The sequence below is a fragment of the Oryza glaberrima genome, chromosome 1, assembly GCF_000147395.1.
Source record: "Oryza glaberrima chromosome 1, OglaRS2, whole genome shotgun sequence".
Classification (NCBI taxonomy): Eukaryota; Viridiplantae; Streptophyta; class Magnoliopsida; order Poales; family Poaceae; genus Oryza; species Oryza glaberrima.
This window is the reverse complement of record NC_068326.1, coordinates 32199590-32220001: the sequence shown is the minus strand read 5'-3', so window position 1 is coordinate 32220001 and position 20412 is coordinate 32199590. Positions and strand designations below refer to the sequence as shown.

The following is a 20412-nucleotide window of genomic DNA, read 5'->3' as shown; positions in this document are numbered from 1 at the left end:
ACTATTCACGCCATGCGCTGAAGAGGCCATGACTGTTTGGAAGATGGAGAGAGAGCGAGGAGCAAGCATGTGGTGAGTACACCAAAACGGACCACAAAATCTTGCCGTGATGGCGACTGAAGCCCAGGGAACTCATCTGCAGGTCGCACCCAAACAAAAAGAGATTCATCATGCACGAATGGAACACCACGCCTACTCGTCTGAAGAGAATCTCTCGTAGCAGTAGGGCGCTGCAAAATCTTCTTCATCCATCCAACCGCCTCGATCATCAGAGACACCATCATGCATTTCGTGGTTGTTACAGCACTGGTTAATGACGGTTGGAAGGAAGGTTTTCTTTGCCCCGGTCGGTGGTTGTCCATGATTGTCGAGGAGAATCGTGCTCTTCGCTCGCTTAAACATCTCATCAATTGCGTTAGCTAGGGCACGCTCAATCATACGAGAAAAAAGCAATTTGCAAGCGGTTCGCTCTCATTTCCAAAGAAAGGGAGCTAGTAGTACTTAACGGTAGCTAACTACTCCTGTCTTACCTAGACACGAAACGGCAAGTGCATGTCAAGTGGGATCCTATCATGGCGCGGTGTGGGCCGCGCGCGTAACGACGGTGGGAGAGGCTTGCGTTCTTCCCAGTTCGGACCGTTCCGTTCATTATTGGCTCGATAGCGCCCGGCCCAACCGAACCGATGGCGCCGTGCACGCCCCCCCGCCTACTCATCCATCCATCCCGCGTCGCTCTCTCCGGCGAAAACCTGCCCTGCGTCGCGCGGCGGGTGGTTGGATGGAGCCCGCACCGCACCGCTCGTACGTCACCCCGCACGCACGCGCGCGATCCCGGAGGATGAGACGGATGGCCGCACGCGATGCACCAGCGGCGCGCGGGTCGCGGTTGCGCGTCCTGTTGCTGCTGCCTGCCATGTGCCATGTGCTTGCGCCCCCGCACGGCAAAGCGGCATTTCCGTCGAGTCTCGTCGATCCGTCATCCGTCGGCTCAGGAGTCGCTGCCCGCGGGCTGTTCTCGTGGTCCGTCGGCCTAGAGGCATGCAGGAGGCCATTCGATCGAGCGTGCGGCGAGGAAGCTAGGTCGCGATCGATCGATCGACCGCTCGCTGTTCACGGCGATGGAGGAACAGGATCCGGCTGTACTGCCGATGTGTGCCGATCGACGGGATAAGATGTTTGTGTACGGCGCGCTACATTGGACGGGATCTTCAACTCGACCGGTTCGGCAGACAGGGTAGTATGCTTGTGGCTGGTTGGACCGACGGCTGGATATCCGCAAGGACGCCTGCTCACGAGGAACCAAATTCTATCACCGGCAACGCCTGCACGTTGAAATGTCCTCCCCCTCTCTCTGTAACGAAACAGGATGTTTGGCACAAGATTTGACGACGGCCTCTTTTTTGTGAACTTCCGATGGCTTCATTAACGGCAGCCACAAGTCCTTCATGTGCTAAAGTTTGTTTTTTAGTAGGTGTCATGGTGTACCTTGTGAATTCACTGGAACATGGGACTATGGGAGACAGCCGGTGCCTGTGTGATGGTGCGAGTGCGACCGTCCGCCCATCGACAAATTTTCCGGAGTTAGCGACGTGAAAGGTCAAGATGGAGATCGAACGAGAATCATGCTCTGGCCCAACAACTTATATGGGCTTCACGCTCGTCGCGATACCGTTCCGGCCTAACCTATGTAGCCCGTTCGTTCCAGCCCAACAATATGGGCTCACGGTACACGCCCCTTCCGGGCCAAACTTTTCGGCCCATATGTCCGTCACGAACTCACGATCCCGTTCCGACAAAACTAATATGGGCCGTTCGTCAGAATCCGGTGGAAAAAGTACACCGAAGGTCCCTCAACTTGTCCTCGAGTTACAAAATCATCCTCCAACCGCAAAACCGGATACAACGCGTCCCTCCCTCAGCGGTTTTGACCCCGGTTTGTCTGACGTGGCGGCTGAGTCAGTGTAGTACACATGTGAGCCCCGTACGGCAGGATGCCACGTCAACGACCAGCCTCTCCCTTCCTCTCCTTTCCTCCCTTCTCTCTCTCTCACTCTTCTCTCTGGATTGGGCAAGCCGGCCGGTGGTGGGGAGGTCGTTGCCGGGGCGAGGAGGTCCGACGGCCGGCCGCGACGTGGCGGCGGCGGCCGGGACGAGGACGTTCTTCTTCACGGGCATCCTCCTAAAGCTCCCGACCCAGCGCAAGGTCCCCGATTTGCACGCACGCCGAGAACGCCGCGACGGCGGCGACGGTGTTGATGCACACGCCGCTATCATCCGCCATGGCCGTACAAGAAACGACGTCCCGGCCAGCCGGCGTGGAATCCGTCGAAGAGCGCCCACGCGGAGGCGAGCTCGACGCGCGCGAGGTAGAGCTCGACGAGCCCATCGCGGACGGCGAGGCGGTGGTCGAGGCCGAGCTTGGCCGCGTGTGCGTGCACGGCCGGCGCGGCCTCGCCGTGGTCGGCGACCAAGCCCTTGATAAGGGCCCTGAGGCAAAGCGGCGGCAGTGGCGCTCCGGCGAGCTCCTCGCCGGTGCCCTTCTGCGAGCTGCGGTAGCTGTACTAGATTAACTTCTTGCATTTTTTTTTGCCTAATTGTGATTTGCCAGTAGAATGACACTGATTTTCTATGGCCTCTTAGTTGGATGAGATAAGAAGAGATGAGTATGATGAGATGGCATTTGTAGCACGAGATTAATTTCTTGCATGTTTCTGCTGGATGCCAAAATTGCAAGCTTTGATTCCCGATTTAATGGCTGCGATGGCCGTAGATAAATCCCAGCTGGTGGATCCCTTGATGTGTCTCGATCGAGTTCCGGGAGGCAGCAGCAGCAGCAGCAATGTCCGGCGCCGCCAACACGACCTCGCCGGCCGCCGGCGCTAGCACGCCGCGGTCGCGGCTGCCGCGGTGGACGCGGCACAAGACGCTGGTGTTGCTTGCCGGCCGCCGGCCTTCCCTTCTGGGTCGCCGCCGCCTCATAGCCGGCCGGCCGTCGGACCTCCATGCCCCGACGACCTCCTCCCCACCGCCGGCCGTCCAGAGCCCCACAGAGGAGTAAGAGAGAGAGGAGGTAGGGAGAGAAGAGGGGAAATAGAGAAGAGGCTGACGTGGCATTGCTGACATGTGGGGCTCACATAGGTCCTACGTTGATTCAGCCGCCACGTAGGACAAGACCAGGATTAAAACCGCCAAGGGATCTATTGTGACCGGTTTTGATTAGTTAAGAAACGTCGGATATCTGGTTTTGCAGATTAAGGACGGTTTTATAACACGATGACAAGTTCAGGGACCTTTGTGTACTTTTTCCGAATCCGGTTCTAACCCCAACTTTTGTGGGCCGCACCACGTTCTGACCAACCCACACAGCTAGGCCTAGCTTCCTTTGCTGCAAGTGCAAGTGCAAGACTGAAACTCTGCAGGGCTTGGGAATTCAGGAGTGGAATAAGTTCAATTATAGTACCTCAACTTAGCGTCGAGTTCGAATTACATCCTCAATATGTAATACCAAATATAACACATCTCTTAACTTGTAAAACCGGTACAAATATAGTTCCAAGAGGACAAGAAAATATTGTAAGCAGTTTTAATTGACATGGCTCTGATGTGGCACTAAAGACAAAAAAAAAAAAGCAAAAAACATATGGGCCACACATGTCAGTTAAAGTGTGAAACCACAGCTTCTCCAATCTCCACTTCCCCCTATCTCTTTCCAGGAGCACGATCGACGGGAAAAGGCGACGCGGCCAGTGGCCGGCAGGGAGAAGGGCGGCGGAGAGGAGATAGGCGACAAGAACATTGGTGGAGAGGAGTAGGGTGGCATTAGCACCGATGGAGAGGAGCTGGGCAGCGAGCTTGAGCTCGCTCGCTCATCGGCGGAAAGGCGGCAGCGGTGAGCTCAGGGTGAAGACGGTTGCTGTCAACGACCCTGCCCTGCTGCCGATGCCAAGCTTGTCCGCCCGCGCCTTGAGCTTACCGCACTCTGCACGGAAGCACCGAGTCACGTCGCATTACTTGGTGACCTCGTCGACTAGCTGGATCGGCGTTCGGTGAGTCGATCTCTAGCAGGGAGCGATGAATTTAGGGCGAATTCAGGGAAGGGGGATTTGGGTTTAAGGTGTTTGGTTGCTTGGTGGAGAGGTGGGTTGTCATGGTCGCCGTCAGCCTCATGTTCACCGCCTCCTTCTTCATGTATGGCGGGTCCAGGCAGTCACAAACGTGTGGCTGGTAGCTAGGCACACTGGGGCTGTGGATGGCACCTGGGTCCATCACCACGGTGTAGGCCATCGACGCCGGCAGTAGCAGCAAGGTGACGTCTAATGCGGCCACCCAGTCTATCGCAACAACGGGACACAATAGGGCTTGCTGCTTGGGAGGACGAGGCGCTTGGACAGCTTGAGGCCATCCACCACAGCCACCCTGAAGTCTAACACAACTTGTAGCCTTCACATGCTCTTCGGTCTCTGTCTCCTACTACCTCTGTTTTAGGTTATAAGAAGTTTTAACTTTGGTTAAAGTCAAACTGTTTCAAATTTGACTAAGTTTGTAGAAAAAATAATAACATTTTCAACCCAAAACATTTTTTTATGAAAATATATTTAATTATTGATTTAATGAAACTAATTTGGTATTATAAATATTACTATATTTGTCTGTAAACTTAGTCAAATTTAAAGTAGTTTGACTTTGATCAAACTCAAAACGTCTTAGAGCGAGTACAATAATCCACCGTGGACTGACGATAGGAATGCCACATCAACTGTCGTGATTAGCTGGAGGAGAGAGGGGGAGAGAGAGAACGTGAGCCGACGACAAATCTATCGCCGAGCTGCACACATCTATCGAGATAAGAAGCATTGATGATGGATAGCTAGCCAATCAACGGAGAAAGAGAGAAGATTACGAGAGAGAGGTAGATTATTCTAATGCAAAGTGAAATAGATGGACCCAGCAGTAGAGCTAGCTATTGTATACAGAGGCTATACTGATAACTTTGATGAGTTGGAAAAAAATTAAAGCTCGCTGCTTACTCTATTATTGACCTTTCTCTTATAACCTAAAACGGTGGAAGTATCCCACATTCCTACCTTGGAGTCCACGACATACACATGCATGCTAACAATGCAGAGATCGCCTACCGATGAAATCTGTGCTGCCTCGATCGGTGGCTCGGCCTCCCGCAACTCACCTCCCGCCGGCGGCTCGACTTGTTCCTGTCGGCCGTCTCCTGCCTTCCAGTGACCCAACCTGGTGAGAGATGGGTGAGACGGAGAGAGAGGAGGAAGAAATATTGGCAACTGACACGCGGGGCCACACTGAGTTAGCCGGGTGCCTAGGTGGGCCATACGTAGCTAACTCGTTCAACCAAAGCCGAGCTTTATACTGCCCTGGGATCTCTGGTACATCGGTTTTACGAGTTTAGATACATATTATATTTGGTACTAGTAAATATGTCTGTACGTTGCAACGGGATTTAGTAAAAGAGGTTAAACGTTTCGTTGCTTTGTTGTACTCTACTATAGTATGTTTTCAGTTTTTTTAGTGCTACAAAGCGTCTGCAATGGGAAAGAAACACACACTTTGTAGTATCGAAATAAAATCTTTAGTGGAATATGTTTGAATTCTATAAATAATTTAATATTTAAGGAAATAATAATTATTTTGACATAAAACCATATTAACGTTGGTCAAATACAATATCATATAATTAATACTTTCTAGATAAACATTTTGTTGGTTTCATTTATCTAAAAATAATCTACTAACTGATTAAATAATTGATCATAATTTTCCAGCAATTTTAAATGGCTTAAATCTGATTTTGGCCTTGGTTTAGTAAGTATCTGGGACAACTGGAGGGACCAAAACTGAACTTATCCATGCGGAGCGTACATATGGCCCAATTGTGTGGCGTTAGCAGCCCGAGTGGGAGAAGCCGTAGCCGTCCTATCTTATCGATGGTCCCGATTGATCCGAACATATATAAAACGTCGGCAGCCCTAACCCTAATCGTAAATCATTTCCCCTCCCCCCCTCTTTCACAAACGACGGCGTTGGCGGCACCGCTCCCCTTCCCCCTCCCCCATCGGTGGCGACACTCCCCCTTCCCCCACCGGCGGGGACGTTCCTTCTCCCCCTCTCCTTCCAGTCTCGTTGGCATGGCACGTGTCAGTGAGTGCTCGACGCTGTGCAGCGACGGCAAGGGTACGACGGCGGCGACGACCATCCTTCCCCTTCCTCTCTCCCCGTCGGCCTCAATGGCTGGGCTACGAGCCTACGGCGCGGAGACCTCGGCGATGGCCATCCACCTCTCTTTCTCTCCTCTGTCTCCAAGCAAGAGGAGAGCGTCGGAGGGCGGGACACCGGGTAGAGGGAGGGGGTGCCAGCGCGGGTTGGGATGTGCCGAGTGTGGCCATGCCCAGCGGGCAAGGCCACGACAGGAGCGCGGTCGGCGGTGATGGCGATGAGCTCGGAACAACCGGATTTGACGGCAAGCTTGCTCATCTGTGTGATTTTTTTCCTCTCTTTTTTCCCTTTTTTTAGGTTTCTCGATTTGTGTAATTGTCCGATTGGATGATTATTTTAGATTCTCCGTGAAGAACAAAAAATTCGCCCTTTTTTTATCACGAACGGAGGTTTTTTTCTCCGCGTCATTGATGACTCAGACTTTCCTTTCTTTTTCTTTTTATATGTTTTTTCGCCTTTTTATATGTTTTATTTATCACGAACGATGGAAAAATCTTTAATTTTTTAAGTAGTAGTCATGTATGTGCTAATGAGTGTTAATGAGGTTTATCGTTACTTGCCTTAAAAATCTGTTTTTAAAACTACCGATCGAACTTAGCCTGAGTCGGACTTCTTTTCAATTTTTTTATTACGGACGAGAAGTCCTTTTATTTCAAGGGAGTCGGATTTTTTTTTCGACAGAAGTCCTTTTCTCGCTGTTTTTTTTCCACGTGTTTTTCTTTACGGTCATACGGACGACGGAAACAAGTTTTACTTTTTAAGTACAGATATATATATAAGTATAAGTAGAAGTAGAAGTAGAAGTAGATTGTGGTTTAAGAGACTCGACGTCAAGTTGAAGGACCTGGAGTGAACTTATTCTTTCATGAGTCCATGGCATGGATCTGTGCTACATCGAAATTGCTCACAGAGCCCTTTTATAGTTTTATCTCCGGGCTTGTCTAGTTCTTTCCTCAAAAGTTAACAGCTGTAGCATCAACCTGTGAAATTGTGCATGTGAAAGTTCATTCCATTTCCATGTCGGTAACTTCATGTACATGTTGGTGTACATGCTTTTACCTTCATCACCACCGGTCCACGGCACCATGGCATAAGTTCATAACAGCTGCTTGTTGCTACGTTTGGCAGTTCGCATACATGTTTATTGAATTATAGGGCTTCTTCACTTTACTATAAATAAAAACCTACTAAACTTTGGCAATGTTAAATTTTGATAAGGTAAGGTGAAGATATGTAGTATTTAGTTTAATACCTTATTAAATGTTGAGAGTAGTTTTGTCCCTTTTTTTTTTTTGATAGGTTGGCGTTGAGACCCTGCCACGTCGGCGAGGGGATTGTCCTCGACTCCATGTGGGCAAGGGATCAACGCCAACGTAGCTGGCGTTGGTATGTACAACCTTAGAGCCAGTGTCCCTGGCGTTGAACCGATGGTCTATTTTTGGTTGAAACTTTTTTACACGGTCAAGTTTTGAAATAAGTTTTGAGAAAGTCTAATTTGTTAAAAAAAACAGTACTGGACTATAAAGTTTTAGAATTATAAAAAATGGTAAGGTTGTGTTATCGTGGTGGTATCATCGAAATTTGGAATGGCTGAGAATGGTAAGGAAGTGCACTGATTAAAGTGCATTGATCTTGTGGTGACCAGTCAGTTCGACTTACCGTCCGCGCGGTTACCGCGGTTATCGGGCTTACCGCGGGGTATGGTAATATAAATACCACGGTAACCTCCTTAAATTCAAATAAATTTAAAAAATAATTTAAACTTTTGATAAATTTTACACGGTTTTTCACGGTTACCGCGCGGTAACCGTGCTTACCGCCGGGGTGCGATAACCCCAACCCCGACGGTTTGGAAAACCCTGTTGACCACCAGAGAAATCTGGTGAGAAAAAAAGGAGAGGAAAATTTACAGCAGGTCCCCGAATAGCCGCGCGCTATTCTGAAATGAATGACGGTGCAGAGACATCAGTGGAAAATGTAGCGAGTAGTTCGCGTGCACTTAATTTTCACCTGCCAACAAACTTCTTCTATCCACTGCCATGAACAGCTACCACGTAATCAACAACAGTCGGCACGCACCATACAGGCATACACACACTATTGGCCATTTTCTTTCCCCTGTTGATCGCAACAAGAACTTGCTTCATACAGCGCATGTACGAGACGCGATGTTGCAATGTTGCATGCATACGATCGAGACGTACGCAGTAAATAAAAGGCGAGAGCTAGCTAGCTAGCCGGCTATCGCATTGACGCCTCCTGCCGCTGGCCTCACAGACCGGGGCAGCAGCGGCTGTAAATGTAATCAGATGGCTCTCACATGGCCGCTGCTCGTATAGCTTCATAAATTCGTCCTTGCCACCTACACAAGCAGAGCCAGCAACCCCGTCGTCAGAAGTGTTGGCAGATCTAAATCTGAAAGGAAGCAGCATCTGATGAACCCGATCGACCAGCATCTAGCTCATCTAGCTCCGCCATTTACGCTCGATCGCAGAGGTGCAATGGCTTTAGGCAGGCCACGTCCGGGGCAAGTCATTAAATCAGAGGTACTCCATGGCTCCATGCAACAGTCACGCGTTACGGACTCGCTTGTCACCTGTCGGTGAACGAACCTGTGCAATTCTGCGTCATATTGGACGGTCTCGAATTATTGGCCGAACAATCTGGAGTCTGCAGGACTATACGTCGGTCCATGCAGAATTTGTTCGTCGATCTGATTATTGTAGCAAAAAACCGAGCTAGACACACGATAGGATTAGGATATACATCGACACCCATAGTCTCTTGCAACACGTCGGATCTCAATTAGTATCTGCACTAACCATATCGATCTAACAAAACATGATTATAGTGTAAGATCAATGTGTGTTTTGATTCTTATTCTGTGATGAACAATTGGCATATATGATTATCGGTTGTGATATTTGGAGATTATCGTCGAAGTGGTTTTGGAGATAATCAATTTTCAGGAGATGAATAGGGTTTACTGATTTGTCGGGACCGGTCAGACCGGGCAGTTGTTGCCGGTCAGACAGGAGCTATGTGAGCGGTCAGACCGGCTTGCCCGCGGTCTGACCGGCCGACACTGTGTCGGTTTCGGTTTCAGGTTGTTTCTTTGGATATCCGTGATTGTTTCATGGTTATGGCTTATAGATGGATACTATACGTATGTAATACTGTTGTTTGCTACGAATGAGTCAAGTTGGAGATAGCTTGGTCTCGAAATATGGTTTCTTTATTTGTTTCATGTGTAGGTGACTCGATGCCTCGGGAGAGTATTTGCGGTGATGGACCGGGAGTCGGCTTGGTGGTAAGACGATATCCGTAGTGGTCAGATATCATGCGAGATACTAAGGCTAGAGTTGATGCACGTGGTTGGTAAAGATTCCATATGGCATATGATGGAGGTATTGTGTGCGTATGGGATGCGGAGTCGAACTTGGAAGGAGTCCAAATTTGGTACGATTGGTTATGTTGAGTTTCTTTCTTGTACTAGAGGGTTTCGTAAGGTTTTTAGGACTCTTAGTATGAGTTTGGTTCGTGGCTTTAGACTGCCTACCTCATGTATAAATAGAGGGGGAGCGTGAGGCTTCCCGGTATCGCTTTTTTATCGCTTTTTAAAGCGTGGAGTTGATAGTTTAGTTAGGGTTTCGAGTTTAGTCAAGATTTTTATAAGGAGTGCTGTTGTTGCACTTTGTAAACACAGAGAGAAGCAATAAAGTTGTCATCTACTTTGAGAGTTCTTCGATTTGTGTTTCACCGGGTTTCGGCGGTCTAACCGGCATCTCACCGGCGGTCAGACCGGCGACCTACTGGTGGTCAGACCGGCTAAGGCGAGGTGGTCAGACCGGCGGCGGCGACAGGAGCTGGCGATTGATCTCGGCGGTTCGACCGGTGTTACAACCTCGGTCAGACCGACGATATCCAGGCGGTCAGACCGGCGCTATTACTTTGGTCAGACCGCGATCCATCGATTTTGAGGATAACTTTTATTTCCGCTAAAAATTTTTGGTTTTTGGATATACCAACCATTTACCTCTCTATGGTTGGTTTAGTTCTTGTGATTTGATCTTACATATAGCGAGTTCTCGCTTGCTGTTTTTGCTTCCCTTCCTTTTGCTGGAGCTTATTTGTTTCTTAGCCAGCGTTTCTAGTTTCTCTTTCTTTTCTGTTCCCGAATCCCGGGCGATGGTTGTCCGGCTGCCGTGTCGTGTAAAACTTGCTTTTGCTTATTCTAATAGAATGACGTATAATTCCTTTTCACATTCATAAAAAAAATGAATTAATCATCGCTTCACCGTCAAAAGTTGTATGGTTAATCCTACCGAATTGTCAAATCGAGCATGGCATACGTTAAAAAGCTCAAACAGCAAGTGCATCTTGCAGACTACACCATCACAGAGTCCAGAATTATCAGAACGATCAAACGTCTGGTAAAAATGCATCCCCCAAAAAACCCTCCTCCTATTTCAGTCAAATTCTGACCACACACACGGCCATCTGCTACCAGCTCGCGTTCTTAACTCCTCCCCTAAATGCACTCAACAACCTTAGTAAATCCAAGCTAAGCTTCCTCCGCTATATAAACACCCCCAGGAAGCCCCATTCCATCCACACGTTTCAGCTGTCTTTCAGTGTTCACGTAGGTTGTAGAGAGCACAACAACGTACGTACACAGCAGCAAAGACTGAGACTAGCTAGCTTAACTGACATGGCTCCAAGGTGCGCGACGCTGGCGGTGGTGGTGGTGCTGGTGGCGGCCGTGGTGGCGCCGCCGACGGCGGTGCGCGCGGCGATCTCGTGCTCGGCGGTGTACAACACGCTGATGCCGTGCCTGCCGTACGTGCAGGCGGGGGGCACGGTGCCCAGGGCGTGCTGCGGCGGCATTCAGAGCCTGCTCGCCGCCGCCAACAACACCCCCGACCGCCGCACCATCTGCGGCTGCCTCAAGAACGTCGCCAACGGCGCCTCCGGGGGCCCCTACATCACCCGCGCCGCCGCGCTCCCCTCCAAGTGCAACGTCTCCCTCCCTTACAAGATCAGCACCAGCGTCAACTGCAACGCGTACGTGCACGCATAAACACTCTCATACTCTCATTAAACGAAGTAGAAAATTTTTACAGACAAATTTAATTTCTTTCTTTGTGCAGGATAAACTAGGGCGGCCGGCCTGATGCGTACGTGTGTGCCCGCGCCTCCCGTACGAGAGGAGAATAAAATGTCATTAGTACCATCAAATTAAGCTAGCTAGTTAAGCTTTACGAAAATCGATCCCTTTCTTCCTCTGTGGTGTTTAGCAGTTTAGGGATCGTATGTCTCCACAGTTCCTACTATAGTGTCGCTTGGGCGATGGTGGAGCTATATTGTGCACTTTATAAGGTGGTGTTATTATGTAACGCCTGTGCTAGCTTTGGTCCTGATGTTCTCCATGTGAACTGTGTCAACCGTCCATTGTTCTGCAAATCTGCAGTATGTACTGTGTGTGATAGTATCAAGCTGAACTTCTGAACATGCATATGAACCCTCTTCACATGCACGGGAAAAGACATTCCGAACGCCATCATTTAGCAATACCACGCTCTTATCACTCGATCATTGTTACGGATTATCTAGTTGATTGTAAGGGTGAATATTATAAAAAATAAACTTAAAAAAACAGCTTAACACAAGTTGTTTAAAGTAATTTAAGTAGAATAAAGTCCTTCGAGAAAATATATTTTCAGAAAATGGAACAAATAATCTGTTCATCAATAACTAGCCTACTATGGTGATGAGATCCTATTATTTTCCATCGGTGTGTGTTTTATAGCCTGTGCGTACATATATTTTATATATGTATTTTATAATATTTGTGCAAAATCATTAAACCTATATACAGTGAAAACCATTATGAAATTATTCTAAAAACCTAGGCGATCATGGCCGCCTGGTTGGAAGGAATGTGGGTACATATCCTTGTAATGATTTCTTCCTCAAACACGTTCTTTTGAAACAACTAAAATATAGTGCAATGTTTTCTATTGATATAGTAGGAAAAATACCAAGTCTATATATAGCTCTAAAGCTATAGCCATGAAAAAAAAAATACACACATAACCATACATTTTGAGTGCATCATGAATAGCTTACCCAATGATGAGGATATTATTTATAAACAATGTTTACTATAGATGTATATATACATATATCGAAAAATTATATGCACCACCTTATCTCTTCCCCTGCTTATTCTCTAGGTCTTTTCTTTTCCTTCTGTCTTTCTTTCCAGTATTGCTTCATGCAATTCTGGAATCCTCTTGAAATTTCCCATCCATCTAATTCAATGGTTAAGATTGATTGACCCTCTTTTGTCTCCCAGTGAATCCGACGGCTAATATTTTTCAGATGATGTGGTTAATCCTTGTGTTTCACTTTTCGTTAGTTAAAGAGATATGGCGAACAAATTCGAGAGCGTTTTCCTTGTGGCTTTTGTAGGTGAACTATCTATATATTTGTCAATAAATTTTCTCATAAAGTGGAGGTTTGGGGGGTGGGGGGTAGAATACTCCCACTCGTGCATGCGTTGTGATTTTTTCCCTTAGCCGTTTGCATGAATTTTGAGTAAATCTAACTATTAATTTACATACAAGTTACAATGTAATTACACTATAATTAAATTGTATTTACTTTTGATTTTTGGGAGAAAATTTATCAATAAATGTTTAGCAAAATCGTTGTAGATTATCGATAAATATTATAGCACCCTCAATGCACTGAGCTGCTGAGGTAATATATGGGCTTAATTCGAAGCCCAGTTCCGGCCTCATTCTATCCACCGTGCAAAAGGACCGTCTCGTTTCAGTTGAAAGGCCGAATTTTGAGAGAACGGCCCAAAAAACGGGCCAAACGGCCCACTTCTCTGTGCCTACTGCCTACGCGTGCGTGTGGCAGCCTGGCAGGTTTGCAGCAGTGGCCAGGATGGTAAAGCAGTAGCATTGCTCGATGCCAAACCGGCGGCCCGGCGCCGACGATCGACGTGTGCCGACGCCCGTAGAGATTCGCCGATCTGTCCTTGCTCCGTTGGTTGATTGCGGCCACAGCGAATCGCGCCTAATTCTCCACCGTCCGTTTCAACAAGCTTAACGGTGTAGATCACCCGACGAATTTTTTTCTCACCTGCTAGGCGTGCCGTTGATTGCAAATTCAAACCCGACAGCAACAATGCCGCCGATGACAACACGAACAGTCGAACACGACGATGATGGTGATGAAGAAAAGGGCCCATGTTGTACAAAAAGTTTCTGCAGCGTGTGCCGGCTAGTAAATCTATAGTACTAGTACTAGTACTACCTTCTACTGCCTGCAACGAAAGGATACTCGACAAAGAAGACTAGGCGAATAGCAGGCGGCTGCCTTTGTTTCCTCCGTCAGCCAGCCGGGCATCGCTAATGCTAATGCTAATGCAGTCTTGTCATGTGGCTTTTGAGGTTTTGCTAAAAAGATACTGAGCTTCCGAGAGATGACACGATTGATCAGAGATAGAAGAACGATGCGGAGAGTGAGACTTGAGAGATAGCTCGAGGAGTTGGAGTACGCCCAATGAGCCATGCACACAACGGGCCAGGGATACGTACTTGCTGCCAGGCCTCCTAGTGTTACCGTGTCAGCACCGGATATTTTCACTTTACCCTTCGGTGGAGGTAAACAGCCAAGATGGCCCCGGTCCACTGCAAATATCTTTCACACCGTCCGTCACTCTAGCCAGCCAGCGAGCATCAGTTTGGCAGAAATCACTGATCAGGTGTCTAGCTGTCGCGCTGACCAAAAGAAAATGCAAAGTTTACAGAAGAAGTCCACGGTAAGTGTTGTGGTCATGGCAAATGTTCAGCGGAAAAACTGCCACGCTGGCATCGTTAGTTGTCAGTTGTCACAGCCAAATGGTCATATGTTCCTGGCGTTAATTTATCCTTACGATTTTGTTCAATTAATCCCATCTAATATTTTTTTCATGGGAAATGGCCAAACAAGGCCTAAGTAAATTTTGAAAAACTATGGTTGTTTAGTTCAAACTATCACTAATCACTTTGCTACAATTTTAATTGGGTATTTCACAAAATTATAACAATAACAAATGATTTTATTAGAAAACTATAACTACATTCTCTATGTGTATGGCGTGTAAGGCCAACTTAAAACGATGTGAGTATTACATATTTGGATGATATGTGGGCTCAAATTTATGAGACAAATAAAGTTGCAGCTTTCTTAAAGAACTCCCATGTTACACTATTGTTGCGGTTCTCTGAAATGATGAGTTAAACTTGTAGCAAACTACATTTTTGACAAATTAGTTACAACTTTCTAAAATTAACTCCCCTTAATTTCCTTGTATCTTATAAACCACTTACATATTTTCTTTTACTTACGGCCATAACAACAGCTTGAGGTAGCTCTTTTTTTTTAAAAAAAAAAACAAGAAGAAATACAACCAAGCAGAGCGAGGGTGTAAATATAATTTTTTTTATTTCAAAAACACTGTACACAAGCAGGGCTATTCAACACCCTACTCTTATAAGCATCATCGAGAGACTGGACCAGCATATATTGAGTGTCAAGTCTAAGACTTTTATAATTACGAGCATAACGTGTCAAGTTTAGGACTTTCGTAAATACAAGCATCAACGTGTTAAGTTTATGATTTAAATTCTGGTGAACATATTCCATTATAAATAACATAACAAGTTAAGCTACGCTAACTTTGAAGTTAAACCAGTAATACGATGTAGTGGAGTCACTTATAATATAAGCCTTAAGGTCCAATTCACTTAAAGATTCGTGCATAACTCAGCCTCCGATCCTATCCAACTCCGGTGCGTTCTTTTGTTATCCAATGAGCCGTTGGGATAAGAGTTCTATAGTTAGACGCCATGACCAACATCATCAACGGCAACCCTATAGAAGGAAGCCACGGCTGAAGATGGGGGAGAAGAAGATTTGTCGCCAAACCGGCAATCCATATAGGCACTAGAGAGGTGGTGCGAAATGTTTGTGCAGGGATGGACGTGGGCGGCAACTAAAGCTAGCTACTGTGATGATTCCATCAATGCTAGTACTACAGAAACCGACATTTTGTAGCGTGTTAGTGGCAAGATTTGATTATGATTACGTGAAAAGAAAATTTGATTATGGTGAATGACGCTGTCCATATACATCCTAATCTTTTGTCCCATACATTTGCCACTTGAAGAGTACTATAGAGGATAAGGAGCTTGGATTTGTTCTGATCCCGTACAGATCTTAAGACCTGATACTCTGCGATCAAGGGAAGATGCATCTCAAATTGATGAAATTAACACGAAATTGGTGGTTGGATTAGAGTTGATAGATGGATAGGAAAAAAAAGCTCATATTGCTGATGCGTGCTCTAGCTTCCCGATTAGCTTGAACGTTAACATAAAATCCCGGATAATCCAGTGCCTAGCTCATCGGGATTGTTTACTTGCCTCTTGATGACGAGCAATTCCAGCTCTTCAATGATCTGGTCAATAGGAGTAGTTGTTAAGGATTGCTGATGCCATGTCACAAAATCCACGTAAAACCAGCTGCGATATGGGAGTAAAAAAAATGCAAATCCTAAAGCGATCTATGCCTGGGTCAGAGGAGGCAAAGTGGACATGTCTAACCGTTCGTGCAACAATGACAGTAGCAACAACAGCTGGGGATCGTCGAACCGTCCGTGCACGGATGACTTTTTAACTTTGAAATTTTAAATCCCTAACAATACGACGCGTACATCTGGACGAGCCGGTGGTGAATTAGTTGGATTTGTAGTTCTGCATATGACAAAGGTTGCTGATCTTGCCACTGGCTTAAATATTATATTGCTTAATGACTTCGTGTCTTGGTGCATATGTATTTTGTAATTAAGCTGGGACAAGAACCCACGTTTCTGCATGAGGCTTTTGTGATGTTTAATTGGGGTTTAGGTAAACGCTGGAACGGCCGAAATGGATCCTCTGTATAGCGGGGGTAAACGGTAACTTTGAAGTTCAATTTATGGCCCAGTTCAAGCTAGCGCAACAAAAGTAATACTCTACCTCTGTTTCCTTTCTTTTCGATTACACTGAACACACAGCACACATATATGCGCGTGTACACACACTTCTACACATACTTAAATGGATAAAGATCGGCAATAAATCCCTAGCCTCACTAAAATATTATCAAGTGTGCATATGTATGTAATATCTGTAGTACCATAATTCAAACCCTTCGTAGGTAAAGTAAGGAGCAGATCCTCTAACATAATTCAAACTAAACATAACTGAACATGCAGTTAAGTCACTGATATGTAAATCCTACTTTATTATGACTCAATTATACAATAGTTAAGTCAAAAGAACCCATTGCAGGTAAAGTAATACACATACAACTCGCTAGCGGTCTGGTGGCCGTCGTCTAGGGCCTGCTTACCTTAGCACTTTTGTGCCGGCTTCGACTCTCTGGTTATTCTAGTCTCTTGTCAGTTGTGGAAGGAGCAGGACTTCAAAGTTTTCAACTCGGCACTTTTCTCGGTCTCCGTGGTTCTAGAGTCCATCCTCTCGGAGGGTCGTATGTGGTCTTCCGCTAGTGTTGCTACTTTTCTAGATTTTTGGGGGGTGTAGTGTGGCTCCGCCTCCACCCTCCCGTAGCTTGGAGTAGCTTTTATCCGTAGTAGTTTACCTTTTTTTTACCTAGTTGCGGTTCTTGTTTTTTCGTTTTCTTCCCTCCCTTGGCATAGGTTTGTGAGCTTGTCTGGCTGATTGCATTGTGTAACAAAAACTTTTTTTCTTTTAATATATTGTCATGCTATTCTTTTGTGCGCGCGAAATAAAAAATATGTTTAAAAACAAAATTGCAATTGGTAGTTTCATGGGGCATATTAGTGTTGTTGTTCAGTCCAACTATTTGTTGTCCTAATTAGACATAGCTATGATAACCCTCTGTAGCTAGTACCACAGAGAATCAAGCTGTAAGAACTGCCGTTTTTTTGCACGGGTGCTTTTGTGTTGTTTATCCAGGGATTAGATGAGCACTACAAGTCTACAACAAGCTGCATGCTTAACGCCTTAGTTAACGTCTCATTCTGTATTAGTGCTTTAAGTCGGGACTGTGACAGTCGGATTTAATTAGGAGATAAGGTTTTGAGCTGGCCTTGTCCGATCTCTGCCTGCAGAAAAGTGCTCGGCCTATACACACGATCTGTCACCGGCATACTGGTTTTATGGTTAAAGGGGGAACTTTTCTTATTAGTGGATCTTTATGGCGGGCCAAAGATATTAGATTAGACTAATTAATTTGGCTGCGGATCTCATTAGTGTCATGATCCGATACACTGATGCATGCGCACTACTATCTAAACCTAGCTAGCATCTAACCTTCGACAAAACGAACCCAGCGATTGATTGTTACTTCCCAAAAGGCCAAAACGAAGCTAGCTAATTAACTGCGGCGAGCGGAGTCCCGGTAAGCATGCACGTTGCCTCTCTGATAAGTGGAATGGTCGAAAGACCAGGCTAGGACTCTAGAACTCACCTGTTCCTTTTTTTTTTTTTTTTGCATATCTTTCACCCTCAAAATGAATAAAGGCTAATGCACGCTCGCGCAGTTGCAAAAGTAAGTTGCCTGAGATATTGATGTTGTTTTGAAAAAGAAATACTAGTAAACTGCTCTTTCTTTTGTGCTGTCTTGATATCGATATGATCTGCTTATAACTGAACCTTTAACCTTTTTAACAAATATTGAGGCTTTTGTCGGAAAAGGAGAACACTTCTAGTAGCTTCAAAGCACTCATCGCAGCATCTACTGGCCTTCTTCCCTCCCAACCCCCCCAAAAAGAGAGAGTTACTAAGTAACAAATTGAACTGTACTTTATATAAGCTAATCATATCTGGCTCTCCCTAAAACTTGTCCTGTCCGACCGACAAGAAGATCATGCCCCATACTAGAGAGGTATAACCACTGGAATGAATCCTTGGGCTCCTGTATACATCTCCAAGCTTGCAAACGTGACAGCCTACCAGCTGCACCGCAAATGCCGTGTACTGCTTTCTGCCTCCTCTAAGCCTACCTGCTCCAAGGTAGGCACACGCCGAGTCTCGTTTCATCTCCATCTCCATCCGCGCGCGCGCGCGTGGCGGCGTGGGCCGTCCATCCATCCATTTGCAAGTGCCAACGCACCTGCCGCCCACCCGCACAGCCAGCAACCGCGTGGCCGTCGCGAGCCGCTGCCAACTGGCAAAGCGCCAAAGCGGGGGCAAAGATATTTGTCACGCGAGAGGAGAGAGGCCTCCGCTTTTGGATGGCCCACCGTAAAGTGACCCGGAGCCGAACCCCACCCACATCTGCCTGGCCCCACCTGCCGCCGTGCGGTGTTGGTGTTGCACCCATTATAAATCTCTCGTGGCATCTCGCGACGGATCGCTGTCTACTGCTACTACTACTACGGCTCAACTCCACTTGTTGTTGTTGATTCTCCTCCTCCTCCTCCTCATCTCATCTCCCGAAATACTAATCCAGCTCGATCGTGTGGGAAAGAGATCACAAAAGGTACTTGGCTAGCTCACTCCATCAATCGATCGATCGGTACAGTTTAGCAACAGTTAAGCTTCACCTTTTTGTATTAGCTAGTGGCAGTCGCTACTACGTCCACGTCCTTTTGTGTTACGGATTGGTTCGCGAGCGAGATAACTGGTGAGTAGTAGTAGCTTTTCCACTGACCTGGACCTGTACATTCGGCGCATAATTTGCCGGGAAGCTTAGCGTGTTGTTCTAAGTTCTAGTAAGTTGGGGGGAGGCCATGGGGGTGCACACGAAGTCGATGAGCTGGTACATGGGGACGCCGGCCTCGCCGTCGCCGGGGAGCGCCGGGGAGGCGCAGCACGCACTGAGCAGCGGCGGGGGAGGGGGCAGCGACGCCAGCTTCGACACCAACATGGTGATCATCCTCGCGGCGCTGCTCTTCGCGCTGCTGTTCGCGCTCGGGCTCAACTCGCTCGCGCGGCTCATCATCCGGTGGGCGCGGCGGGCGGCGACGGGGGAAGGCGCCGGCGGTGGCGTGGAGGGGGCGGGCGCCGGCGGCGGGCTCAAGAAGCGCGCGCTCAGGAGCATCCCCATCGAGGTGTACGGCGGAGGTGGTGGAGGGAGCCCCGCCGCCGCGGCGGAGGTCTGCGCCATCTGCCTCGGCGAGTTCGCGGACGGCGAGAAGGTGCGCGTGCTGCCGCGCTGCGGCCATGGCTTCCACGTCCGCTGCGTCGACACGTGGCTCGTCTCCCACGACTCCTGCCCCACGTGCCGGGGCTCCGTCCTCCACGGCGCCACCACCAAGCACAAACCAACCGCCGCCGCCGCCGCCGCGGGCAGCCGGCGGCCGGGGAGCGAGGTCGCCGCCCCCGCCGCCGCCGCCGTGACGGTGGTCATCGCGTGACCGGGGCAGGTGGGCCCCCGCTTCCCCCAGCCTCTGTGGGCCCAGTGTAAGCATACCCATGTAAAAAATCTCCTTTTTTGTTTTGGACCTATGTAAAAAAATCTCTCCTTGGGCCAGGCCATGGCCCATGGCCGTGAGATATTTTCCGACGTTGGTGCTGTGAGAGGATGACGGGTGGGCCCGCTCGTCTGTTCAGTTTGTAGGTTACTCACAGTAGTCCACCGTCCATTCGATTTCGATCTTGGCTAGCAAGGGCAGTTGTTGTGGAGGTTAGGAGGTACAGGACGCTTACAGTTACGTACAGGCTTGTAATATTACCGTATAGTAGTATCATTTTGCGAGGAAATACCGTATATTTGTTGGTACATGCGGGATCATATACACACAAGTTTAATTTGATGCTTGCACCGAGCGGGCACTGCTAATAGATACACGGAAACAGCTAAAACAACATAAACGCTCAGGGAACCGACGAGGCTTTGTCGGGCAGTGGCTTCGCTCCTGGATTTTCTAGAATCATATCACATTGCCTTTTTTATGAAAGACCCAGCATTATCGGCGTTATATTATATGCAAAATGAAAAGTGTACAAGTCCATTGCTGGTTGAGTTATTCAGTGATCTGTTCGCGAGTTGATGTGATGGTAACACATGATGTTGTCATATCAAAATACTAGTAACAGTTAGAAGCGTATTAGGCTGTGTTCGGATAGAAGGGATGGGAAC

General features: G+C 47.5%; 2 protein-coding genes across 3 annotated transcripts; both read left to right on the top strand.

Annotated features, from left to right (window-relative positions):
• The first annotated feature begins 10839 nt into the window (after positions 1–10839).
• LOC127764012 (non-specific lipid-transfer protein 1-like) lies at positions 10840–11758 on the top strand. The gene is made up of 2 exons (XM_052288821.1): positions 10840–11307; positions 11394–11758. Exons 1-2 carry the CDS (start codon positions 10955–10957, stop codon positions 11401–11403), a joined length of 363 nt encoding a protein of 120 aa, XP_052144781.1. The 5' UTR covers positions 10840–10954; the 3' UTR covers positions 11404–11758.
• Positions 11759–18674: 6916 nt separating this feature from the next.
• LOC127765165 (RING-H2 finger protein ATL74-like) lies at positions 18675–20052 on the top strand. Of its 2 annotated transcripts, XM_052290019.1 has the most exons (3): positions 18675–18810; positions 18888–18954; positions 19044–20052. In XM_052290019.1, the coding sequence occupies exon 3, from the start codon at positions 19061–19063 to the stop codon at positions 19685–19687; it is 627 nt and encodes a 208-aa protein (XP_052145979.1). In that variant the 5' UTR covers positions 18675–18810; positions 18888–18954; positions 19044–19060; the 3' UTR covers positions 19688–20052. The 2 variants fall into 2 exon arrangements, with proteins under 2 accessions (XP_052145979.1, XP_052145972.1); XM_052290012.1 differs by having other exon boundaries at positions 18677–18954.
• Positions 20053–20412: the final 360 nt, after the last annotated feature.

Excerpts from the sequence above, each read along its gene's own strand:
- LOC127765165 (XM_052290019.1), top strand. The coding sequence starts at position 19,061 with ATGGGGGTGCACACGAAGTCGATGAGCTGGTACATGGGGACGCCGGCC.
- LOC127764012 (XM_052288821.1), top strand. The coding sequence starts at position 10,955 with ATGGCTCCAAGGTGCGCGACGCTGGCGGTGGTGGTGGTGCTGGTGGCG.